We start from the raw sequence: 22,633 nt of genomic DNA, 5'->3' as shown, positions 1-22,633 counted from the left end.
ATTATTTCAAATACTTATTTTAATTTTAAATACATTATTGTATTTTTCAAAGTTCAGGATAAAAACTTGAACTTTCAAATAAATTGTATTTTTTTTAATGATCAAAACGTATGACCCTGATAGGACCGGACTGATCTGCGCTCTTATTTTGTAAACAGCAACTTCCGGTAGCAGAATATGAAAAAACTAGCATTTTTTTGTTTCTGTTTTCTAGTGATTTGATTTTTTGTTTTGAGAGGAAGAACATGAAAATCAACCCGTTGTTTAAGTTTAGTTAATACCTTTTTGATAATGATAAAGAACAAAGCCTTGTATTTCAAGTTTATTTTTAAAATTTAAAAACGAAAATCAAATATCCACTCGTATTTTGTTTTTACGAGCACAACAGTACCCTACATCATCTTAACACTGGGAATCTGAAGATGGATTTGAGATGCAGCTCAGCTCTGTGTATTAATATTGGTTATAAACATTGTGTTTTGGTGAGATGCCCATTCAAATTTGAATTACAATGTTTGAGGGAATATTATGAGGGAATTATATGATGCCAGGCTCTATCATTTCTCATAACGTATTACATGACAGGGTTTTGGTGCTACATTTGAAAAACATGTACCACTCAAGAATGAACAAAAATGAAATTCCTTTACAGTAAGACTTTGAAAAGGCTTTGATTCCCTTGACAGTTCTGCAAACATCGCTTTTAATCTCTTCACTCCCATTCTGGAAACAGCTAAGAAACCCATTAATGTGAATATACATACGCCCTCAGGCTGCAGTGAGTGGTTGTGAAGTGTGCGATCATCTTATATCTTCTTCTTTATACAGCCTCACTATATTGAAATGGCTATATGAGGACTACTTTTATCACATGTGAATAAGAGCCTCAGCTATGCAGTCATATCAAATGCATGCAATTACAAGACTGTTTAGTTTGCGGAAGTATCCAAATACACCATTTCAGAAAAGGTGAGGATAACACATGTACACTGCATGGAAAGAAACGGCATGAGTTCTGCCCACATCTCCATGGGATAGCAGAACGTCGGCATGTCATTCAGATATCTTTATTTATTTTTGATCTTTTTGACAATTGACATACTTAGAACTTCAGATGACATTTGATTGAGAGGACACTGATGTGTTTGGAGGAGGATCCTTCTGCTTTGAAACCACAAGATAGTTCACCGCCCAGTGCAGATGGGCCTCTGCGACGCTGAATCCACGGAGACCCTGCTGGTTCTGTGCAGACACTCGGTAAGAGTAGGAGAAACGCCTGCCGTCACTGTGCACAGTGGCACTCTCTGGCTTCCTGGAACCAGACCCTACAGGTGGAGCCGGCTGGTGACGGCCCCCCTCTTCAGCCCCGCAGCCCGTCTGAGCGTCAAAGAGCCAAGACGGAGGGCTGCCACTGATCGGAGTCTCCTGCTCCACTAAGGTGCTCGGGGCTTCTGCTGTGGGCTCTCTTCTCTTTCTCTCATTTGTCCCCTTCATGTTTTTTAACAAAATCTGACTTTCTTTGTCCAAAGATGGGAGATGTTGTTGTGCTGTGTGTGCGTGCTGTGTGTCTGTGGCAGAAAGCAGGCGTGGCAGTGGGGGACTCACAGATGTGGGAGTTGAAGGAGTCGCAGTGGCATGGAGGCTGGTTGAGTGTGGATCTTTCTGGTATGGAGGGAGGAAGCTGTGCTCTTCTTTGTTGAGCTCTGATGTATCCTTTAAACTGTGGAGAGGCTGTTGCATGCTGGTTAAGATTACACCATCATCAGACTTAAATTCAGTAGCAGTGGGATGTTGTGGCGAATGGTTTGGTGTTGCTTCTGTTGACACATCAGAGGATGACGAGGTGTCACACGGTGGAGGAAACATGTCCCAAGGGTTGGCCAAAGGCCTGTGGCTATCAGTAAACACCGTGATTCCGTCCTCATGTAACACGCTGTGCTCCGCAGCATAAGGCGAGTTGCCATTGGCATCTCTCTCTCCAACTTCCGGCTTGGCTATCGCCCACTTTGCATCATCGTCACCAGAAGGCTGCATGGTCTGCAGAGCTGTAAAGACTGGAGGTAAATCTCTCTCTCTGTCCTCGGAGGCAGCACACACTCCACCGGTCGTCCTGCTTCCAACAGGTAACTGTGAGTGCAGCTGCTCAGCATCTTGGTCAGGAAGGAGAAGGCACTTAGTGGGGACAACGAAAGGTTTCACTCCTTTAAATCGGACCCTGTCAACGCTCCAGCGTGTGGCAGTGAATGTGTCTGGGGGGGTCAGCAGTGGGTTATAAGTTGAGTTGGAGGGCTGCAGGCTCTTAGAGCGGCTGCTGGCTGCTCTCAGTCCCTCTCGAACATCCCCAAGCACAGCATGCAGACAGTCATGCTGCCATTCCCCCAGCAGCTCCGACAGATCACCCCCCCACTGGCTCACCTGAGAGTCCTGTGTCTCCTGATGAGCCAGCAGGGCCCTCCATGTCTGGCAGATCTTCAGCCTGATGGAGGGCTGGCTGGTGCTAACAGGGGGTGTGTCTTTTACTTGACCGGCAGCAGTTGTAGCCAGCTCTCCAACTAATAAGAAGAAGCTGCATTTAGTCAGTTCCGGGGCCATGTGAAACTGCAGCTGGTAGTCGTGGATGCACACTGTGGTGTTCACAAGGCTGGTGAAACATTCGCGATCATCCTGCTCCTGGACATGCTCCCAGGCTGATGCTGAGAGGATGGCAGGAATCTGCAGCTCCCCGTCGGACAGGAAGAGCAGCCCCGTGGGGCCCTCGGAGCCCTGGGCCTGGGACTGAGACATCTCACCCACCCCGATGACATGCGCCTTCAGCCGCCCGCCGCTGCTCCTCTCCTCCCTGCCATAGCTGAGGACCAGACTCTCTATCCATGGAGGCAGTCTGCTGCGAGCACCTCTATTCATGTTTGTAGTTTCAAACGGAGTGTCCCCAGCTTTGTTCCGTTGGCAACATGACCGATGCTCATTGGTTCCTCCATCAAAGCATCACCGCATCGCTAGAATATCTGCATTAGCTATATGCAGTGAATAATTATTAACTATTTTATCATTGCATAGTCATTTTATTTAGGGTGTGTACATGACCAAGTTAAGGAGAGTTGCCTGCCAGCGGAAATTGCAATTGGCTTGTGTAACGTTGTTCTCGGTGGCGTTGTGTTGGTGGGTTCGTCTGATGGTCCCGTTCCGCTTATTTTATTTGTCACTTCGCACATCCATTGGAGATCTAGAAAATGAACAAAGGAAAACATGTTTGGTCTTAGTTTGCAAAAACATCTTATACAAGGCCACTCATATTACTTAACTAATATAAATGGTGCATACAATAAATTAATCTGCAATTATGCTGGCACACAAGTAGACGTGTATGTATTGGAACGTCACTCGTCAATACACTTTCCGCCTAGCTGATGTTGCATTCATGTTCCATGACAATCGAAAGCTCTGTGAGAATAAAAGGCGTGTTACTACCATTGACTGTATAAAATAGATTGTTAGCTAACTTGTTAACATGTATACATCAATAGGTTGTCTTAGGCCACAACATGGTATCTTGTGTGAATATATTTATTGATATGTTTTTGTTTGTTTGGACAGATCACCCATTTAACTATGTGTCATAGGAATGTATCGTATTTTCCGTATTATATTGAACGCAGCACAGTACTTGGTTTCACGTCCAGTTATAACATTATTTACTGGAGTGATTTATGTCGTCCTAAAGGCAGCGAGGACCAGCCGGTACCCATAGAACAAGTACATTCAACATTTATTGCCATAAGGTAAGAAACCTAAAACCAAAGTGAAATTAATCCAATGAAAAACACAACCGTGTGAACCAGTGTAAACCTACAGGGCATGAGTCTCACCGACGTGAATGACCATGTTTGTCTTCCCATGTTTGCCAGTAAGTAAGCAAACCGATTAAGACGTTAGCTAAGTTACCTTTCAGATGTTAAACTGGACATGGTTTTACCAGCGACATGATGTGGTCTTCGACAGTCAACTGTTATCATCGACATGTCGGTTGTTTTGCTACTAGCCTAGCCTTTGCTACAGGGTGAAGCCGATAAAGTGAACATGCAGCAGACAGACTGCATGTGTCAGCGAGACTAACATTCATTACTAATATTTGGTAAGTGATTCTCTTAACTCAGAATGATCAGAACTAGATTCTAACAATTATACTCCCACAGCTCACTGTTGTCCGCTGGGGTGTGTACAGCAGAGGTGCAAAGTCATTAAGTACGTGTCTTTTAAATACAATGTTGAGGTACTGGATTATTTCCCTGTTCTGCTAGTTTGTACTTCTACTCCACTACAATTCAGAGGTAAAAAGTCAACTTTTACTCCACTACATGTATTTAATGTGTTTAGTTACTTTGCATAATGGATTGATGATATACAACATAATCAACACTTAAATAAAACTTTATTTACACCTGGAGTAAATTCACAAACTACTAAGTTAATAAAAGAATAAAAGCTAGTTCCAGCTTTACCAGCTGTGATATGCATGATAAGCATGAATAATTCATCAAAACATATGGAATATATATCAATCCGAAATGGGCCAATCTGCATAATGAGTACTTTAAGTGTATTTAGAATGCCATGCCAATACTTGTGTACTTTACTTGAGTAACATTTAGATGGCAGGACTTGTACTTGTAACACAGTATTCCTACACTCTGGTACTTCTCTTTTTACAAGTACAAGAGCTGAGTACTTCTCCCCGCTCTGGTGTTCACGTAGAGAACCGTGTAATGAGTAGCGTTTGGCTACTAACCGATTGTTGCAAATGATTGTTATCCAAAAAAGTGTAATCCTTCATGCAAGCCGAATAAAAAAAATGTCCCCTGTTCATTTGTTAAAAGTCAAGTCTAGACATGCCCGATTCCTTATCAAGTGAACCTGGTTCGAAGGTTTCGGACCCACAACATTCCCAGAAACTCCTCCGAGTCCTCCGCCTGTTCTGGCAGGAGCAAAGCTTCCATGATGCGCTGCTGGTGGTGGATGGAGAGGAGCTCCCAGTGCAGAAGAACATCCTGGCTGCTGCCAGCCCTTATGTCAGGTGAGCCGGTCTGCTCCACCGTCAGTCTGCTAGACCGTCAGTCTGCTAGACCATCAGTCTGCTAGACCGTCAGTCAGCTCCACCGTCAGTCTGCTAGACCGTCAGTCTGCTAGACCATCAGTCTGCTAGACCGTCAGTCAGCTCCACCGTCAGTCTGCTAGACCGTCAGTCTGCTCCACCGTCAGTCTGCTCCACCGTCAGTCTGCTAGACCGTCAGTCTGCTAGACCGTCAGTCTGCTAGACCATCAGTCTGCTAGACCGTCAGTCTGCTCCACCGTCAGTCAGTCAGAACATCAGTCAGTCAGAACATCAGTCTGTCAGAACATCAGTCAGTCAGAACATCAGTCTGTCAGAACATCAGTCAGTCAGAACGTCAGTCTGTCAGAACATCAGTCAGTCAGAACATCAGTCTGTCAGAACATCAGTCAGTCAGAACATCAGTCTGTCAGAACATCAGTCAGTCAGAACGTCAGTCTGTCAGAACATCAGTCAGTCAGAACATCAGTCAGTCAGAACATCAGACAGTCAGAACATCAGTCAGTCAGAACATCAGACAGTCAGAACATCAGACAGTCAGAACATCAGTCAGCTCGACCATCAGTCAGTCAGAACATCAGACAGTCAGAACATCAGTCAGTCAGAACATCAGTCTGTCAGAACATCAGTCAGTCAGAACATCAGTCTGTCAGAACATCAGTCAGTCAGAACGTCAGTCTGTCAGAACATCAGTCAGTCAGAACATCAGTCAGTCAGAACATCAGACAGTCAGAACATCAGTCAGTCAGAACATCAGACAGTCAGAACATCAGACAGTCAGAACATCAGTCAGCTCGACCATCAGTCAGTCAGAACATCAGACAGTCAGAACATCAGTCAGTCAGAACATCAGACAGTCAGAACATCAGACAGTCAGAACATCAGACAGTCAGAACGTCAGTCTGTCAGAACATCAGACAGTCAGAACATCAGACAGTCAGAACGTCAGTCTGTCAGAACATCAGTCAGTCAGAACATCAGACAGTCAGAACGTCAGTCTGTCAGAACATCAGTCAGTCAGAACATCAGACAGTCAGAACATCAGACAGTCAGAACGTCAGTCTGTCAGAACATCAGTCAGTCAGAACATCAGTCAGTCAGAACATCAGACAGTCAGAACATCAGTCAGTCAGAACATCAGTCAGTCAGAACATCAGACAGTCAGAACATCAGTCAGTCAGAACATCAGACAGTCAGAACATCAGACAGTCAGAACGTCAGTCTGTCAGAACATCAGTCAGTCAGAACATCAGACAGTCAGAACGTCAGTCTGTCAGAACATCAGTCAGTCAGAACATCAGACAGTCAGAACATCAGACAGTCAGAACGTCAGACAGTCAGAACGTCAGTCTGTCAGAACATCAGACTGTCAGAACGTCAGTCTGTCAGAACGTCAGTCAGTCAGCCCAGACACTTGGTTACAGCATGGGCACTCCCAAAGTATAAATTGATGAAAGATCATCAGGTGTGTAGTTTATTTTCATGTTTGTCATACTATGTTCTGTTAATGGTTCTGTTAGGACCAAGCTGAACTACAACCCTCCAAAGGAAGATGGGTCGACCTACAGAATCGAGCTGCAGGGGGTCTCCATGCCCATCATGAAACAAATCCTGGACTACATTTTCAGCGGAGAAGTGAGTGCGTAGGCTCAAAAGAAGCACAGTGACACGCTTAGGACCAGTACACATTAGTCATTGTTTCCTGCCTGTCCTGGTATATTGTTGTACATCCAACTGACCTGTCCTTCACACACAGATCACTCTGAATGAGGAGACCATCCAGGACATGGTTCAGGCGTCCGACCTGCTCCTCCTGACCGACCTGAAGGCCCTGTGCTGCCAGTTCCTAGAGAGCTGCATCACTGCAGAGAACTGCCTTGGAATCCGGCTCTTTTCTTTGCACTACTGCCTTAACCATGTCCACCACGTCGCCACGGAGTTCCTGCAGACGCATTTTGGCGATGTGGCCCTCACTGAGGAGTTCAGGGAGCTGCCCGCGGACCGCCTCTGTGAGGCGCTGGCCATGGAGAAACTGAATGTGGGCAACGAAAGGCACGTCCTGGAGGCTGTGGTGCGATGGTTCGGACATGACTCAGAGGATCGCAAGGTTTGTGATGTGCTCTTGAGGTTCGATGGGCAGATAAGAGAGATAAGATAAGAAGTACTTTATTGATCCCAATTTGGGACATTTTTGCAAGGTTATCGTGTGTAATCATCCACCTTGTTTGCAGCAGAATGAGGCAGCTGTTTAAAGATGAAAACCCTACTCTCAGCTACCTAAGCAGCAGATAGCAGATGCACACATATAGGGACTAGCTCGTATAGGGCGAACACTGGCTGGCTGCTTCATCAGCAAAGAGCCCATATCTTTGTGAAAAGGAGAATGAATGTTTTACTGTATTAACCAGGTGGAGACATGTGACTCCATTATATCCTAATGTTACTCTTTGTCTGCACGATGTGGCAATAGGCAACCTTTTTCCAACATGATCACTTTATAACAAATATGTAGGCGCTTAATGTTGTATTATGGGCTTGTTCCAGAGGCCTGTACTACGAAGCCAGTTCAGCAGACCCTGGATATGTTTTGAGTTACGGCTTACCTGATCCAAAACAAACGCGATCTCGCTAAGCGGTGCTACGACGCTGGTTATCAACTCAGTCGCTCAAGCCAGGGTTCCTCTGTCCGGCTGAGTGCACGTTCACATGGAAGGGGCAGGGTTAGCAACATTTGACCAATCACAAACATGGACAAGCGTACTGACAGCGCAGCGTCATACTTCCTGAATGAAAAGTGAACTTTAATATGAAGAAGTTAAACTTTAAACATCCATGACTTAAACACTTGATCAGGATCAAAGCCTCAGAGCTGCACCTGCAAGGGGAACCCAGCTGGAACAGAACAAGTGTTGGAATGCGTCCATCAACAGGTTCATGATGTCACTGCCCGTCTAACACACCGTCTGACTTTCATTACCTCTGACTCAGTGTTTCCTCAACTTAATGTGCTGTTAAAATAATGCTTCTGCATCCAGTCTGTGACGCTGAGAGTGCTGCACGGCCAGACACGCTCAGGGACTCGGATCAGGACATATGATACATTATGAAGTGATATAAATGATAATGGGACACATCGACGTCTGCACTCACAGTGCCGCGGACTGTGGGCTGCGTAGGCCTAATGTGACTCTGATCCGGGTACTGATGTTGTGGCAGATATTTAAGAGCTTTCTTAACGCTAATGTTCTAATAGTCAGACTGCTCTGAAGATGGAGGTGATGTTCTGTTCATGTTCACGTTCACACAGTCGGTTGATGTTTGCCGGCCGTCTTTGCTGCAACAGTGTTTTTTCTGTATTTCCTTTCTCCTGTAATATGACTTGATCGCTTTAAACTCCACACACTGAGCTCTGATTGGTCAGCAGGCAGTACTTTCACTGACCTGATCTCTATCCCCCTGATCCCACCGGAAGCGTCTGCGCTGCGCCGCGCTGCGCCGCGACTGCGCCGCGCTGCGCCGCGACTGCGCCGCGCTGCGACCTCCTCCTGCGTCATAACCCACCAGGCGCGTTTCAAAACGTTGCGGAAATGGAGCGTCGTGTGTGCAGCCTCGCAGTTGATGGATGAACGTTCCACTTCCTGCCTGTGCCGCGTCAAAAATAGGATTCATCCTATATTTTAGAAATTCCTTGCGGCGAGGAGCTTCTGGGACGCTTCGAGCCGCGGCGCAGCGGGTCTGGTGGAATAGCACCCATTGACTAGAGTGGCCGCGATCGCTAAAAACGCCGCAGCGCAGACGCTCCTGGTGGGATTAGGGGGTTAGCCTGCAACCTAACCTGCTCCGGAGCAGGTTAGCCGTTCAGTAAGGATGCTCCGATCGATGCTCTCTAAACATGCTGATCGCGAGAGCCGATCGCATGACATAAAATACATGACACTTTTCTCTGTGTGCGGCAAAACAAGCTCGCCAGAATGGCTTCACCGGTCTGGCATTATTTTAAGGTGTGTGTGTGTGTGTGTGTGTGTGTGTGTGTGTGTGTGTGTGTGTGTGTGTGTGTGTGTGTGTGTGTGTGTGTGTGTGTGTGTGTGTGTGTGTGTGTGTGTGTGTGTGTGTGTGTGTGTGTGTGTGTGTGTGTGTGTGTGTGTGTGTGTGTGTGTGTGTGTGTGTGTGTGTGTGTGTGTGTGTGTGTGTGTGTGTGTGTGTGTGTGTGTGTGTGTGTGTGTGTGTGTGTGTGTGTGTGTGTGTGTGTGTGTGTGTGTGTGTGTGTGTGTGTGTGTGTGTGTGTGTGTGTGTGTGTGTGTGTGTGTGTGTGTGTGTGTGTGTGGACCGGTAATCGGAACGAAACACACGAGAGTTAGACCGAACACACTTAGCTATTTTATCTACCTCTGGAACAAGCTACACTAGTTATAAATATATGTATTCTTCACTGTCGGGTCACTCATTACTGGATCAGTGAGATGCTGACAGGTGGTCAGGAGAGAGAAAAAGAGAGGCTTCCGCTCATCTCTCCCGTGTTATTCTCCAAAGTGAATGTAAACTTGAATAATGAACATCATTTGAATGTAATAATTAAGTTAATTGTTGTTTGTGGAAGCTCCAGAGAATGAGCATTATCTGAGTTTTAAACATCACTTTAAATGGAAGATTTAAAGTGATGTTTAAATCTTCCATTTAGGCCCCGCCCACTCGATCGGAATCGGCCGATACTGATTCCGGCGATCGGCCCCGAAATTGGCGATCGGAGCATCCCTACCGTTCAGCACAAGTTACCATGGAGATCTAGCCCGGTAAGAAGAGAACCAGCGTCGTAGCACCGGAAACCCAGAGTTTTCCCTGAAGTTAGCTCGCTAAGCGAACATCCTGCTTCGTAGTACAGGCCTCAGGTGGCCAAAATGAATTAATTTAGCTTGTGTTTATTTAATAAACCAAACCTTGAGTCTTCCATCTGTATTTGCAGGTACACATGAAGCAAGTGATGTCTGCAGTGTGGCAGCAGGGTCTGGATGCAAGCTACCTGAAGGAGCAGGTAGAACTGTCCAGATGTAAATGTTTGCTCTGTAGTATTACCCACAGTGTAACAGCACACCCTGTGTGTAATTGCTTCACATTGCGTTTTTGAGGCAATACTCTTCTGGGCTAACTCTTTGGTGCGTGCACGCTATCCCATCAGGCCATGGGAGAGCCGCTGATGAGGGAGGTGATCAGAGAGTACTGCCAGCAGGTGCTGGGCGGCGACCCCCTGCAGGGTGAGGCTCTGCTCGCCGCCTTCAAACCCAGAGGTTACTCAGAATGTATTGTCATAGCCGGAGGAGAGGATCGCAAGTAAGTCACTGTTCACCATTTTAGTTTTTTTAATCAATTTATCTTATCGGACTTACCAGAACCCTCAGGCTCCCAGGCAGGACCACAGAGCGCCAGGGATGTGGGGATGCGGCTAGTGCGGACATTTATTTTATATGTGTATACATACACTGAACAAAAATATAAACGCAACACTTTTGGTTTTGCTCCCATTTTTCATGAGATGAACTCAAAGATCTAAAACATTTTCTATAAACACAAAATAACCATTTCTCTCAAATATTGTTCACAAATCTGAAAGAATCTGTGATAGTGAGCACTTCTCCTTTGCCGAGATAATCCATCCCACCTCACAGGTGTGGCATATCAAGATGCTGATTCGACAGCATGATTATTGCACAGGTGTGCCTTAGGCTGGCCACAATAAAAGGCCACTCTAAAATGTTCAGTTTTATCACACAGCACAATGCCACAGATGTCGCAAGTTTTGAGGGAGCGTGCAATTGGCATGCTGACAGCAGGAATGTCCACCAGAGCTGTTGCCCGTGAATTGAATGTTCATTTCTCTACCATAAGCCGTCTCCAAAGGCGTTTCAGAGAATTTGGCAGTACATCCAACCGGCCTCACAACCACAGACCACGTGTAACCACACCAGCCCAGGAGCTCCACATCCAGCATGTTCACCTCCAAGATGGTCTGAGACCAGCCACTCGGACAGCTGCTGCAACAATCGGTTTGCATAACCAAAGCATTTCTGCACAAACTGTCAGAAACCGTCTCAGGGAAGCTCACCTGCATGCTCGTCGTCCTCATCGGGGTCTCCACCTGACTCCGGTTCGTCGTCGTAACCTACTTGAGTGGGCAAATGCTCACATTCGATGGCGTCTGGCACGTTGGAGAGGTGTTCTCTTCACGGATGAATCCCGGTTTTCACTGTTCAGGGCAGATGGCAGACAGCGTGTGTGGCGTCGTGTGGGTGAGCGGTTTTCTGATGTCGATGTTGTGAATCGAGTGGCCCATGGTGGTGGTGGTGGGGTTATGGTATGGGCAGGCGTATGTTATGGACGACGAACACAGGCCACTCGATTCACAATATTACCCTAACCCTACCCCTACCCCTCACACCAGATACTGACTGGTTTTTGTCCCCCCCAATAAAGCAAAACTGCACGTTTCAGAGTGGCCTTTTATTGTGGCCAGCCTAAGGCACACCTGTGCAATAATCATGCTGTCTAATCAGCATCTTGATATGCCACACCTGTGAGGTGGGATGGATTATCTCGGCAAAGGAGAAGTGCTCACTATCACAGATCTTTCCAGATTTGTGAACAATATTTGAGAGAAATGGTTATTTTGTGTTTATAGAAAATGTTCATCTCATGAAAAATGGGAGCAAAAACAAAAGTGTTGCGTTTATATTTTTGTTCAGTGTATAATGATTATGGTGGTCCTTTGTGCCATGTCAATTTTTTCGAATTCATTTATTTTAAGCTCCAACCTCTGTAATTTCTTATGATCGTCAAGAAAACTCCTGGGAATTTTATTCAAATTCCAACAACATTTACCCCTCCCTCATCAACCTTGAAGTTTGAAGGGTGGTCCTTAAAATTGAAAGTGGGAAAGTCTAAGCTCCAGCCCCCAGAATTCATTCTATTAGTCAAGAAAACTCTCCTGGAGAATGTTTTCCTCAATCTGACAACATATACCCCTCCCTCATCGCCCTGGGCTGCCACACCAGCAGCACGGTGCTGCCACTGAGGCTAAACTTCAAGGTCGATGAGGAAGTGGTAAATGTTGTCAAATTGAGGAAAAAATTCTCCAGGAGAGTTTTCTTGACTAATAGAATGAATTCTGGGGGCTGGAGCTTAGACTTTCCCACTTTCAATTTTAAGGACCACCCTAATAATGATATATACTGTATATCTCCACCATAACTGTAATAATTATAAGCTTTGATGTTTGGCGGACAGGTTTAGTGTTCATTTATGAGCTACAAAGAAGCTCTTCACTCCACACATTTTTTTTAGGAAAAGATAATGATATAATTATGACTGATAAATAATGTTATTTTACACTGAAATTTGGTTAAATTAGTCATGAGTTCCCAAAGTCACATGTTCTGCTAACATGCTACCACCTGATGGATTTTTCCTGTACAGAACCAGGAAGCCAACCTCTGAGACGCGCTGCATGTGCCCGCTCTACGACTCCAGCAGGCAGGCCTGGATTACGCTGCAGCCCATGAGCGCCCCCCGCCTGGGCCACGGGGTCGTCACTGCCGGTCAGTGCGGCCCAGCCATAACCTGAAGTCCTGCAGGGAACACATCTGTTGCTAGTCATCACCTGAATGAATGATCATCATTAAAAATGAAGATAAGTTGAAGTATAATAATCCTACTCTGCTTCTGTCTATTAGAGGGTTTCCTGTTTGCAATCGGCGGAGCAGATGAACACAACACAGTCCTAGACAGTGGAGAGAAATATGACCCTGACACCAACACCTGGAGCCCTATACCCCCAATGCTACAGGTACGACTGCACTTCTCCTGAGAGAAGCACTTTCATCCCTCCACTAAACTATTTCAACGGCTGATCTTTACTGTACAATTCTTTCTGACAATTTCTCTGCCCTTTTTCTTTTCTTTTACTACACTGAGTGATTTGAAAAAAGATAAACAATTGAATTGGAATCTGCTGGTGTCCATGGCCACTAGGTGTCAGCAGTAACAGCAGAATTGACACAGACAAATCAACCCCTTGTCCCTTATGCCGCTTTATAGGAAAAGTCATTCACATTATATTTTGAATATTTCTTGTTGTACACATCAAAACGTATGGATGCACATCAGACTAAGATGTTATTGTTTTGATCAATAATAATATCAGATTAATTTCATATACTGTAAACCATTATCTAAATTGTTGCTTAAAAGAGCTGTGGAAGACATAACAGCAGTCTTGCATCAGGTGTGTGGAGCTTCTGTGGGATTGAGTGTGTGTCTCATTGCTGCTTTTGATCTCGACACAGCCGCGTCAGAACTTTGGCGTGGTGGAGCTGGACGGTCTGATCTACGTCCTCGGAGGAGAGACCAAAGAAAGAGAGCTGACCACTGTGGAGGTGTTCGACCCTCACTGCAGTGCCTGGAAAATGCAGACCAGTATGACCATGATCCGCAAGGTAACAACACGCATATTAATATCACATTGACAAGATAGTAGGACATGTAACTCAGTTTATGACTGGGACAACATATGATCACAACAGCAGTAACCTCTGTATCCCAGATGTGCTGTTAAGATAATGTTGCATAATACATTCTAGAATATCAGAAGTAAAGCAGGGAATGGTAATATCGCTATGAATGATCATATCGAACCTAGGTACAAAATCAGAACACACTGTTTGCCACGAAAATTCACACTTGTGACGTCAACTCCAACTGTTGCAGACTGCAATCACAGCACCCTAATGCCCTCATCCTAATCTCTGGAGACTTCAATCAGGCCTCTCTCTCAAAAACACATACAAATAATACGTCCCCTAATAAAACACTGGACCTACTGTATGCCAACACCACGGAGGCATACAGCTCATCTCCCCTTCCTCTCCTGGGCAGATCTGACCACAATCTGGTTCACCTCCTGCCTGTGTATCAACCTCTGGTCCACAGACTGCCGGTGTCCACACACACACCGTGAAGAAGTGGTCTGAGGAGGCCCTGAAGGACTGTGTTGACACTACTGCATCGGATGTCTTCACTGACTCTCACGGGGAGGACATCAACAGCCTAACTGACTGTATAACTGATGAAAGTAACTTCTGTGAGGAAAACGTACTACCCAAGAGGACTGCACAGTGTTTTGCAAACAACAAACCCTGGATCCCCCCTTGAGATAAAGGCTCTCCTGAAGGACAAAAGAGGGCCTTCAGATTGTGGAACAGAGAGGATTATATAGAGGGAGCTGAGGTGGAAGATCAGAGAGGGGAAGAACAGCTACAGGAAGAGGATGGAGGAACAGCTGGAGAGGCCTGAAGACCATCTCTGGCTACTCCCAGGTCCGGGGGGACCAGCAGTGGGCAAACGACCAGTCTGGTGCCCCTCCCCATTCCCCCTACTGCACCCCACATTGTCCCCACGGCCTGGAAATGGTCCTCTCCCACCTCTACTCACCCCCCGACCATCAGCTCACAGTCACTCTTAACAACCATCGTGTCTCCTGTTTATCACCACCCCCCCCACCCGCTGACTGCACCTTGTCCCTCACAACCAACCAGGTGAGGAGGGAGCTCCAGCTGGCACCGTTTCTCTTCACCCTCTCCACTGCAGACTTCACGCTCTTCACTGCTTCCTGTCACCTGCAGAAGTTCTCTGATGACTCATCTCTAATGAGTGACTCAGTGGGATAGTGAACTGATCTCCGGATCAGGGGAGAGGCTGATTGCCCACAGAACTGAATGTGTGCAAGTCGTTTTGGATAAAAGCCTCTAACAAGTGACATGTAACGTAACGTTCCCCCTCTGGTGCCAGAGGAACCACCTCCAGCTCAACACGGTGACATAGTGGTGGACTTCAGACGGCGCCAACACTGTTCATCTGAACAATAAACTGGACTGCACTGATAATTCTGCTGCTTCAGTGCTCTGTACAAGAAGGGACAGGGCAGACTACCTGCTGAGGAGACTGAGGTCTTCTGGGGTGAGGGGCCCTCCTGCAGACCTTCTAATGGCGCATTTCCACTACAGCGCGGTTTAAGCGTGCCGTGCGCGGTTGCGTTTCCACTTGGCGTAGTACCGGCTAGCGGGTGCTATTTCACAGTTTTTCTGGCCCCATAAAATCCAGGTTCTTTCCGGGCCAACAACCAGGCTGAGTCGGGCTGAGTATGCTAAACTAGAGAGAGAATCGCTGGCAAGGGGGCTACAGCTACAACAAGATGAACATATGTGACCGTGATTTAATTGTAATACACGTTTCAAAATGATGCCGAAGTAACAACATACTGATACCGGTTAGTAAACACCATGAATGAATGCTTTGAGTCTGCAGACAGACGGCAGGCGAAAAACCTTTTAAAATGCGTGTTTTCTGAATGGAGATCGGCTAAGCTAACGTTATATATGCTCCGACCGTCCACACTCACAGCGACAGACATAAATAAAGCAGCGACTGTATTCGCCATGACACAGGCAGTCTGTGGTTTGTACTCGTTTCACTTCTGTCTAGTTTCTGAACAGATCTGAGGAGCTGTGAGCTCTGAGGGCTAACAGCTAACGGCTGATGTTATAAATAAAAACACATCAGTTGTAACTATCAAAATAGTTCATGTCATAGATAGTTTGGATTCTGATCACTTTTACGGCTCATGTTATTTAGTCCTATCTGTCAAATGTTTAACTAGGGCTCTCTGAAATAATGTCACTCAGAATGTCCGTCTCCCTACGACTGAGATCTGGGAGCACAGCAGCTCTGTTAGTAAACTGCTGCTAAACAAACCTCAGGAGCATTTACTCTGTGGACTTGTGTACCAGCTATTTCTCATCTGCCCCTGCTGCTCGTCTCCAACACGTGTGTGTCCACGAGCTCCACTGGACACACATAATACATTGCTTACTGCTGGTGGAACAATGCCGACTGGCCTTTTGAGATGATCCCATACAAGGTTTAAGGTCCTGAAGCAATATGGTAACATTGTTATTATTTTAAAAATATCGCCCAAAGTCATTGCCTTATTCCATTAAAATCTTTATGGCTCTGCCTGAATGACAAAAAGGCCACACTTTAACAGATAGATTAAGCAAGCAATGTAATGTTATCTGTAAGTGACAAGTGGCCAAGATGTCAGTTCCAGCTACTTTATGAATAATACCCTCCCTTACCAATAGATAATGTTCCGTTCAGTTTTGTTTTTTAAGTGGGTCAGTATTAAAAAGTCATTGATAAACATAACTAATAAAAGTAATCACTGAACCCTGTACATTTTTCTATTAGCACCATCAGGTTAAAGTTATACACTTATACGCAACAAAAATAAGTATCTTAAGACAATATCTTAAGATACTAACTGTGTTATTGCAGAAGCTCTGGTTTAAGTTTGGCTGTGGATGTTGAAGGTCGTCCTTCTTCTCTGTCCCTTATGTCATGCATCTCTCAAAATAAAAGTAAAAAAATGTTCTGTCCATTTTTCGTTTCAGTGCTAATCAAAACCTTCTCTCAACCCAACTATATAGACTTGTATGGACAAATAGTTCCATACAACATAAAAACTGACTTTTCCTGCCTCTTATTTCTTAGCTCGCTATCTCACACAATGTTACTGAAATGACTGAACAAAGTAAAGAATGGGCCCAGGGCCAATACAACACTCAGACCAAGTGATGAATCTTCCACCGTGAACACTTCCAAACATGCTGTGACTCGTACAGCTGTTTTTCTGCTCCTTCAGGTGGGTTGCTACGCTTCCATGAATAAGAAGATCTATGCCATCGGCGGGGGCTCCTACGGGAAGCTGTTTGACTCCGTTGAATGCTACGACCCGAAAACCCTGCAGTGGACGGGCCTCTGTCCTCTGAAGGAGAGAAGGTAAGCACAATCCTGTAGCCTTAGCTGCTGCGGTCAGGACAAAAGAATCTTACATAAAATGCAATATTTGTTTATTTTCTTTCCATGTTATTGTGTATTTTCTTTCCAGTGCAGACATCTCTGTCACATAATACGCACTCGCTTCGACAGTGATATTTAAGTCTGAACTTGTGTGTAGCTCTCCCACAACTGTCAGTTTTGTCTTCAGCTTAATATCCCTCAAATGGCAGATCGTCATACTGAAACAGTCATCACAAAAAGTTCAGAGGATAGTTACATGACTATAACTGAGGATGTTGAGTCACACTTGAGTCATTAGGCGCATTCACACCGCAGTACTGTTCCCACAAAGGTTCCTGAGAACTTAGTTCATGAGAACTCTTTAGTTCTCATGAACTAAGTACAGATCGTGTTCACACCGGAATAAGTCCCTGGGGGAGGATTAGCATTCCGCCCAGCCAATCAGAAATGGGAACCTTTTTCTCCCACGAAAGTCACTCTTCTCTAGCAGGGAGGGAAAAGGGGGTAAAAAGGTTCTCATGAACTAATTTTAGTTCCGGATTTTTTTGGTGTGAACTAGGGGTGTAACGGTATCCGTATTCGTCCCGTACCGTCACGGTTCGGACGTCACGGTTCGGCACATGCAGTCACACGACGAATACGCCTTTTTTTTACGAGTGGGAAAAAAGTAATTCAGGGCAGTATCCACTACACTATATATACTCCAGGGGGCGGTATTGCGCCTAAAAGCTGTTTGCCAGCCGCCCTTAAACAACAAATGAAGAACAAGAAGAAACACAACAACAAAACGAACAAAATACAAGAAGAAGAAAAGTTAGTATGGCGATTTCAGATAACACTCAGGAGCTAGAACCCACCTGCTTCTTTTAAATCAGCTGTGTGGGAACATTTCGGGTTCCCTGTGGACTACAATAACGATGAAGTGTGCGAGTGGTGGATCGGACGAGGACGGTGTGTCGGCGTTGTTAGACAGCGGTGCGGTATGCTAATGGGAACACACGCCAAACATGCTAAATCATATCAGAAGGCATCACCCAGATTTGCCACTCACCGGAGCCCGGCAAAAGACAACAGCTGTTCAACAGCTGATCCCCGCTGTTTTTAAGAAGCCAATAGACATGAGAGCCGAGAGACCAAAATAAATAACGGAAGCTTTTGGCATATGTTTTTCAACGACTTTGCGCTCTTGAAACACTTTCTTATTATTGATGTCATATTTTCAAGACATTCTTTTTAGTTTTACAGCTTGATGAAACCTTTTTGTTTGACATCAGCCATTATAGATAATATGGCCATCTGAGTGTAAGGTGTATGGTTTGTTTTTAACTGTTTAATACAGTTAATTATTCAAAATGTCAGAGTTCTTTATTTTTAAACTGAAACTTGCACTACTGTTCAAACATAAATAACAACAAACCTGGAATTACGTATTTGGGACTTTTTTTTGCTTTTTCTTGTTGAACCAAACCGTACCGAACCGTGACCCCCAAACCGAGGTACGAACCGAACCGTGACTTCTGTGAACCGTTACACCCCTAGTGTGAAGGCAACATTTCGGAACTATATCGCAACTAAAGTGGGAAAAGTACTGCGGTGTGAACGCGCCTATTGGAGAACCCGTCATCCTTAAGGCTGGTGTCACACTGTCCCGAAATTGACACCAGATGGACACACGAATATGGAATTGTGAATTTCGCACGAAGAACCCCCGAACTTGGTCAACAGCCAAGCAACAGCCGAAGCAAGTACGATGCCTACAGAATGCATCGTACTTGCCATCGGGATGGCACCCGAACCACACGAAGGCATGTTGTTTCCATAGCAACAACAACTCCCTGTCAACAGCGTAAACTCTCCTTCAAAATAAAACAGGAAGTTAACCTAAATTACATTTAAGACATACAACTGCAACGAAAGTAACAAAAACAATGTAATATCCTTTTCAGTTTCACAGAACACAAATTGGATTATTTACATAATATGTTTACATGATTTTGTTGTGCATTAAAACAACCAGAGAAGCGATCTTCAAGGAAACATAGCACACTGTGTCCTCATGCTCCTGTTTCACCTGCTTAATACAGGTATCATCACTGCTACTGATTTCGATAGAGCAGGTCACAAATAGCAAGAAATGACAAAGTGAAATAAGACTATTTTTACCTGTAAGAGGAGGTGCTGGGCCTGTAAGAGTTGCTCATCATGTTCTCTGAGGTGCATCGAAAGAAGCAATGCTGCTGCCTTATTTTTCCTGGTCATCACCAAAGTATGCCATTCTGCAGGAACTGAATTGTGATTGAAGCTTTGGGAGTTACACACGCCTCTGCTCTGTAGAGTTGCTCAGGACTGACTGAGGAAGATGCTCTGAGGCTGGCCTTTTATATGTCCACGTTACCATGACACATGGGAAACGCTTGAGTTACTCAAATGTGGCTGTCTTCGCGACACCGTGGTCCCATCTCGATGTCATCGTACTATAATACGATGGCTACGCGACGGCATTGCGAGGGCTTCACGTAGTCGTGTTGCCTTCCTAAGACAATCGGGCAGCTTCTTGTTTCCTTCGTATTGTCTTCATGAGGCGAAAAATGCCCGATGATACAGATGATCACACGAAGTAAAGACGAAGATGACACACGATTTGACAAGATGCCCTCACGATGGCCTTACGAAGGGCAAAATGGACTCAGGAATTCAACACGAAAATGAACCTTCGCAAGGTCCTTCGGCAATTTTTTGGCATGCCAAAGATTTTGCCACCGCTCACGAAGTTGCTGCCGAAGCCTGAGAAACTCCACCGGCGGTCATACGATGGCTTAAGATGCCCTCACGAATGGCCCGATGTTGTTACGATCAGAGCCGAATTTGAACATTTCCTTTATCGTGTGTCCATCTGGTGTCAATTTCGGGACAGTGTGAGACAGGCTTTAAGGTGAAGACATATTTAAGATGGACATTTCTTAATCCCTGTAGGGAAATGTAGGATTTAAAGCAGCAACAGACTAGGCATGAAATACAGCACAGTACAGACAAGAGTTCACACAAGGATAATAACGTTTAAAATAAAATGATATAAGTAACTGTGAAAATCACAACAACAAGGTAAAAATGTTCTATTCAGTCTTTGTCTTTGCATATGCTTTGATTCGTACTACCATTTATGTATACGGGTAATGATTTTGAAACGAGCAAATACTAGCCCAAAGTTCAACTTCTTAAGGAAAGATTAGCCCCCAACATAACTTGTCTTTTGTCTTTTAAAAATTGTTGCTATAGTCAGATCACTCTAGTCTTTTTCTTTGGCTGAAGGAATTTATATTACCTTTTTATCCAACCATGATTGCATCTTTCACATTAACTAGTTGTCCATGATCAACTTCTGCGCTGTGAAACCTTTGATCATAGGGTCTATGTCAATACTGGTCTCTTGTCAGTTGATAACTTTTGTCTCAAGATTTGTCAGGAATTAGCCAATAGGAGACATTCACTCCCAATCATTTCCCTGGCCAGGTTTGGGTCGGTGGCGTGTGGTGTTGGCAAGGAGCTCTACGTGTTTGGCGGAGTGAGAAGCAAAGAGCAAGAAAACCCAGAGCAAAGGCAGATGATGACCTGCAAGTCTGAGTTCTACCATGACGAGATGAGGAGGTCAGTATGGGAGCAGTGCGTCTAGGAGGGTGTTAAAGCTACTTTTATACCACATTCAAAACAACTTTTATAAGATTCTGTAATACTTCAATTTCTTTAAGGAAAATGTCTTTATTGTCTAAACATTTTGACTCAAAGTTCCATTTAGCCTTGGAAACAACAGCTGAGTCTTTTTGGAAATGTTGACTTTATTGCATGATCTTGATTAGCAGGACTTTCTACATTTGTATTCTTTAATGGATTCCCATCAGTTACGTTAATGAACAAAATACAGTTCCTGGCACTAAATATAGCATTTATATAATATAATAAAAGATAGGTATTTCCAGATGAAATTGCAAAACAGCTATTGTCTGTCTTTGTTCCCCCCCTTATATGGGCTAATGATAAATCAACCATTTTTTTCATTTCCATTGTGAAGTTAATTTGGTGGGGACACGAGACATACATAGAGAATGCATTGTACAGTGCAATCATATACACTTGACTGTCGTACAAAATGGAACAGAATATTCAACTATCAATTTCCTACATATTTCCTAATATGAAAATAAGAAAGTTTTCAATAAAAAATACAGAACAAATTGTTTTGATACCAATATGTGTGTAATGCTGAGTACAGGTGGATGTTCCTGGATGATCAGACCCTGTGTATCCAGACCAGCTCCTCCTTCGTTTATGGCGCTGTGCCTATCGGAGCCAGCATCTATGTGGTTGGAGACCTGGACACCGGTCAGTAAGAGAAACCAGGTCCAACAACCACAGTTTTCTGATCAGGTTACAGTCCGCTCAATATTTACATGTGTGAGTTTGCTGTTTCTGACCTACAGGAACAAGTTTCGACTACATCAGGGAGTTTCGCCGCAGTACTGGGACGTGGCAGCGCACCAGACCCATGTTACCCAGCGATCTCTCCAAAACAGCGTGCGCAGCCCTGCGCATCGCCAACTGTCGACTGTTCCGCCTGCAGTGGAGCCAGGACATGTTCCGGGTCCGAGTGTGACCCTGTGGGCGCCACACTCCACTTTTGTACGCTGCTTCTGTCTACCTGCTGTACGTCTGGGTTTGGGGATTTTAAGAACACTAAAGTATTATATTGGCTAGAGTTGAGGGTTGTGACTCTCAGTTCACGGGCTTATACGAGAATGAGACACAGGATAAAAGTTCATATTTTTTACATTATAGGTTTAATGGCTTTTTTTATAAACCTTTAATATGTTTTGCTTTTTACTGTGGGAATTGCTTCATATTGTAATGGACATTCCTCATCAGTAATGTTAACTGGTGAACTGTTGCTTGGTGAGGGATCAAACAACAAACAATTATTGATAAACTGCTACTTAAAATAAGTTATGAAAGTGCTGTGTTACAATTTGAGTTTTAGGATGTTGTGTTTTTTAGTCTTATATTGTCCATCTTTCTGGTCATTAACATACATAATCATTTGACCTAATATTTGTTACAGCTGCAGCGGAGGTATAAATGCTATAGTAATATAAATCTTTAAGGGGAAGGCAGACTTTGGTGTCGGTCCCTGACAATCAGAGAGAACTGCGGTCTTTACATAAAATAACAATGATGTTGTGGGTTCGTAGCATGGCACACAGTTGACTCTAATAAAATATTGGTCGTAATCTGTGTCAGACTACACTGTATCACGTTTAGGACCAAGTTTTTCATTTGCATTGTAGAACTACCATGTCAATATTTCAATAAGTGCTCAAATGTTCACATTTGCAAGGGTATCCAGCGTGACTTCATGTCAATCAATCAATGTTTATTTATATAGCCCAATATCACAAATGTTACATTTGTCTCAGTGGACTTCAGTGTGTACAGAATATCAGTATGACAATACGACACCCTCTGGGAACATGGGAGAAACCTCAGGGAGAGCAGCAGAGGAGGGATCCCTCTCCCAGGACGGACGTGCAATAGATGCCGTGTGTAAATTGAAAAGATAATACATTTGCAACA

At 44.7% G+C, this 22,633-nt stretch overlaps 2 protein-coding genes across 4 annotated transcripts; one reads left to right on the top strand and one right to left on the bottom strand.

The window, feature by feature from the left end:
* Positions 1-372: 372 nt before the first annotated feature.
* Positions 373-18,774, bottom strand: acd (ACD shelterin complex subunit and telomerase recruitment factor). Its single transcript, XM_034084906.2, has 2 exons — positions 18,063-18,774; positions 373-3,223 (listed from the first exon to the last, which is right to left on the bottom strand). The coding sequence occupies exon 2, from the start codon at positions 2,902-2,904 to the stop codon at positions 1,111-1,113; it is 1,794 nt and encodes a 597-aa protein (XP_033940797.1). The 5' UTR covers positions 2,905-3,223; positions 18,063-18,774; the 3' UTR covers positions 373-1,110.
* Positions 3,424-22,341, top strand: gan (gigaxonin). Of its 3 annotated transcripts, none has more exons than XM_034084902.2 (13): positions 3,424-3,779; positions 4,875-5,071; positions 6,628-6,742; positions 6,864-7,214; positions 10,068-10,136; positions 10,281-10,432; positions 12,572-12,693; positions 12,829-12,941; positions 13,441-13,590; positions 16,854-16,990; positions 20,522-20,656; positions 21,279-21,388; positions 21,487-22,341. In XM_034084902.2, the coding sequence occupies exons 2-13, from the start codon at positions 4,887-4,889 to the stop codon at positions 21,657-21,659; spliced, it is 1,812 nt and encodes a 603-aa protein (XP_033940793.1). In that variant the 5' UTR covers positions 3,424-3,779; positions 4,875-4,886; the 3' UTR covers positions 21,660-22,341. The 3 variants fall into 3 exon arrangements, with proteins under 3 accessions (XP_033940793.1, XP_033940796.1, XP_033940794.1); XM_034084905.2 differs by having other exon boundaries at positions 3,431-3,779; positions 4,923-5,071; XM_034084903.2 differs by lacking the exon at positions 3,424-3,779 and adding an exon at positions 3,786-4,132.
* The last annotated feature ends 292 nt before the right edge of the window (positions 22,342-22,633 follow it).

The sequence above is a fragment of the Pseudochaenichthys georgianus genome, chromosome 6 (assembly GCF_902827115.2).
Source record: "Pseudochaenichthys georgianus chromosome 6, fPseGeo1.2, whole genome shotgun sequence".
Classification (NCBI taxonomy): domain Eukaryota; kingdom Metazoa; phylum Chordata; class Actinopteri; order Perciformes; family Channichthyidae; genus Pseudochaenichthys; species Pseudochaenichthys georgianus.
The sequence above is the reverse complement of the archived record's forward strand: the minus strand, read 5'-3'. Positions and strand labels throughout refer to the sequence as shown.

What these genes read in the sequence shown, in the direction of transcription:
- acd (XM_034084906.2), bottom strand. Translation starts at nt 2,904, where the DNA reads ATGAATAGAGGTGCTCGCAGCAGACTGCCTCCATGGATAGAGAGTCTG.
- gan (XM_034084902.2), top strand. Translation starts at nt 4,887, where the DNA reads ATGCCCGATTCCTTATCAAGTGAACCTGGTTCGAAGGTTTCGGACCCA. An exon ending in CCACGGGGTCGTCACTGCCG is followed by an intron (nt 12,694 to 12,828) that starts GTCAGTGCGGCC and finishes TCTGTCTATTAG; the next exon opens with AGGGTTTCCTGTTTGCAATC. An exon ending in GGTTGGAGACCTGGACACCG is followed by an intron (nt 21,389 to 21,486) that starts GTCAGTAAGAGA and finishes TCTGACCTACAG; the next exon opens with GAACAAGTTTCGACTACATC.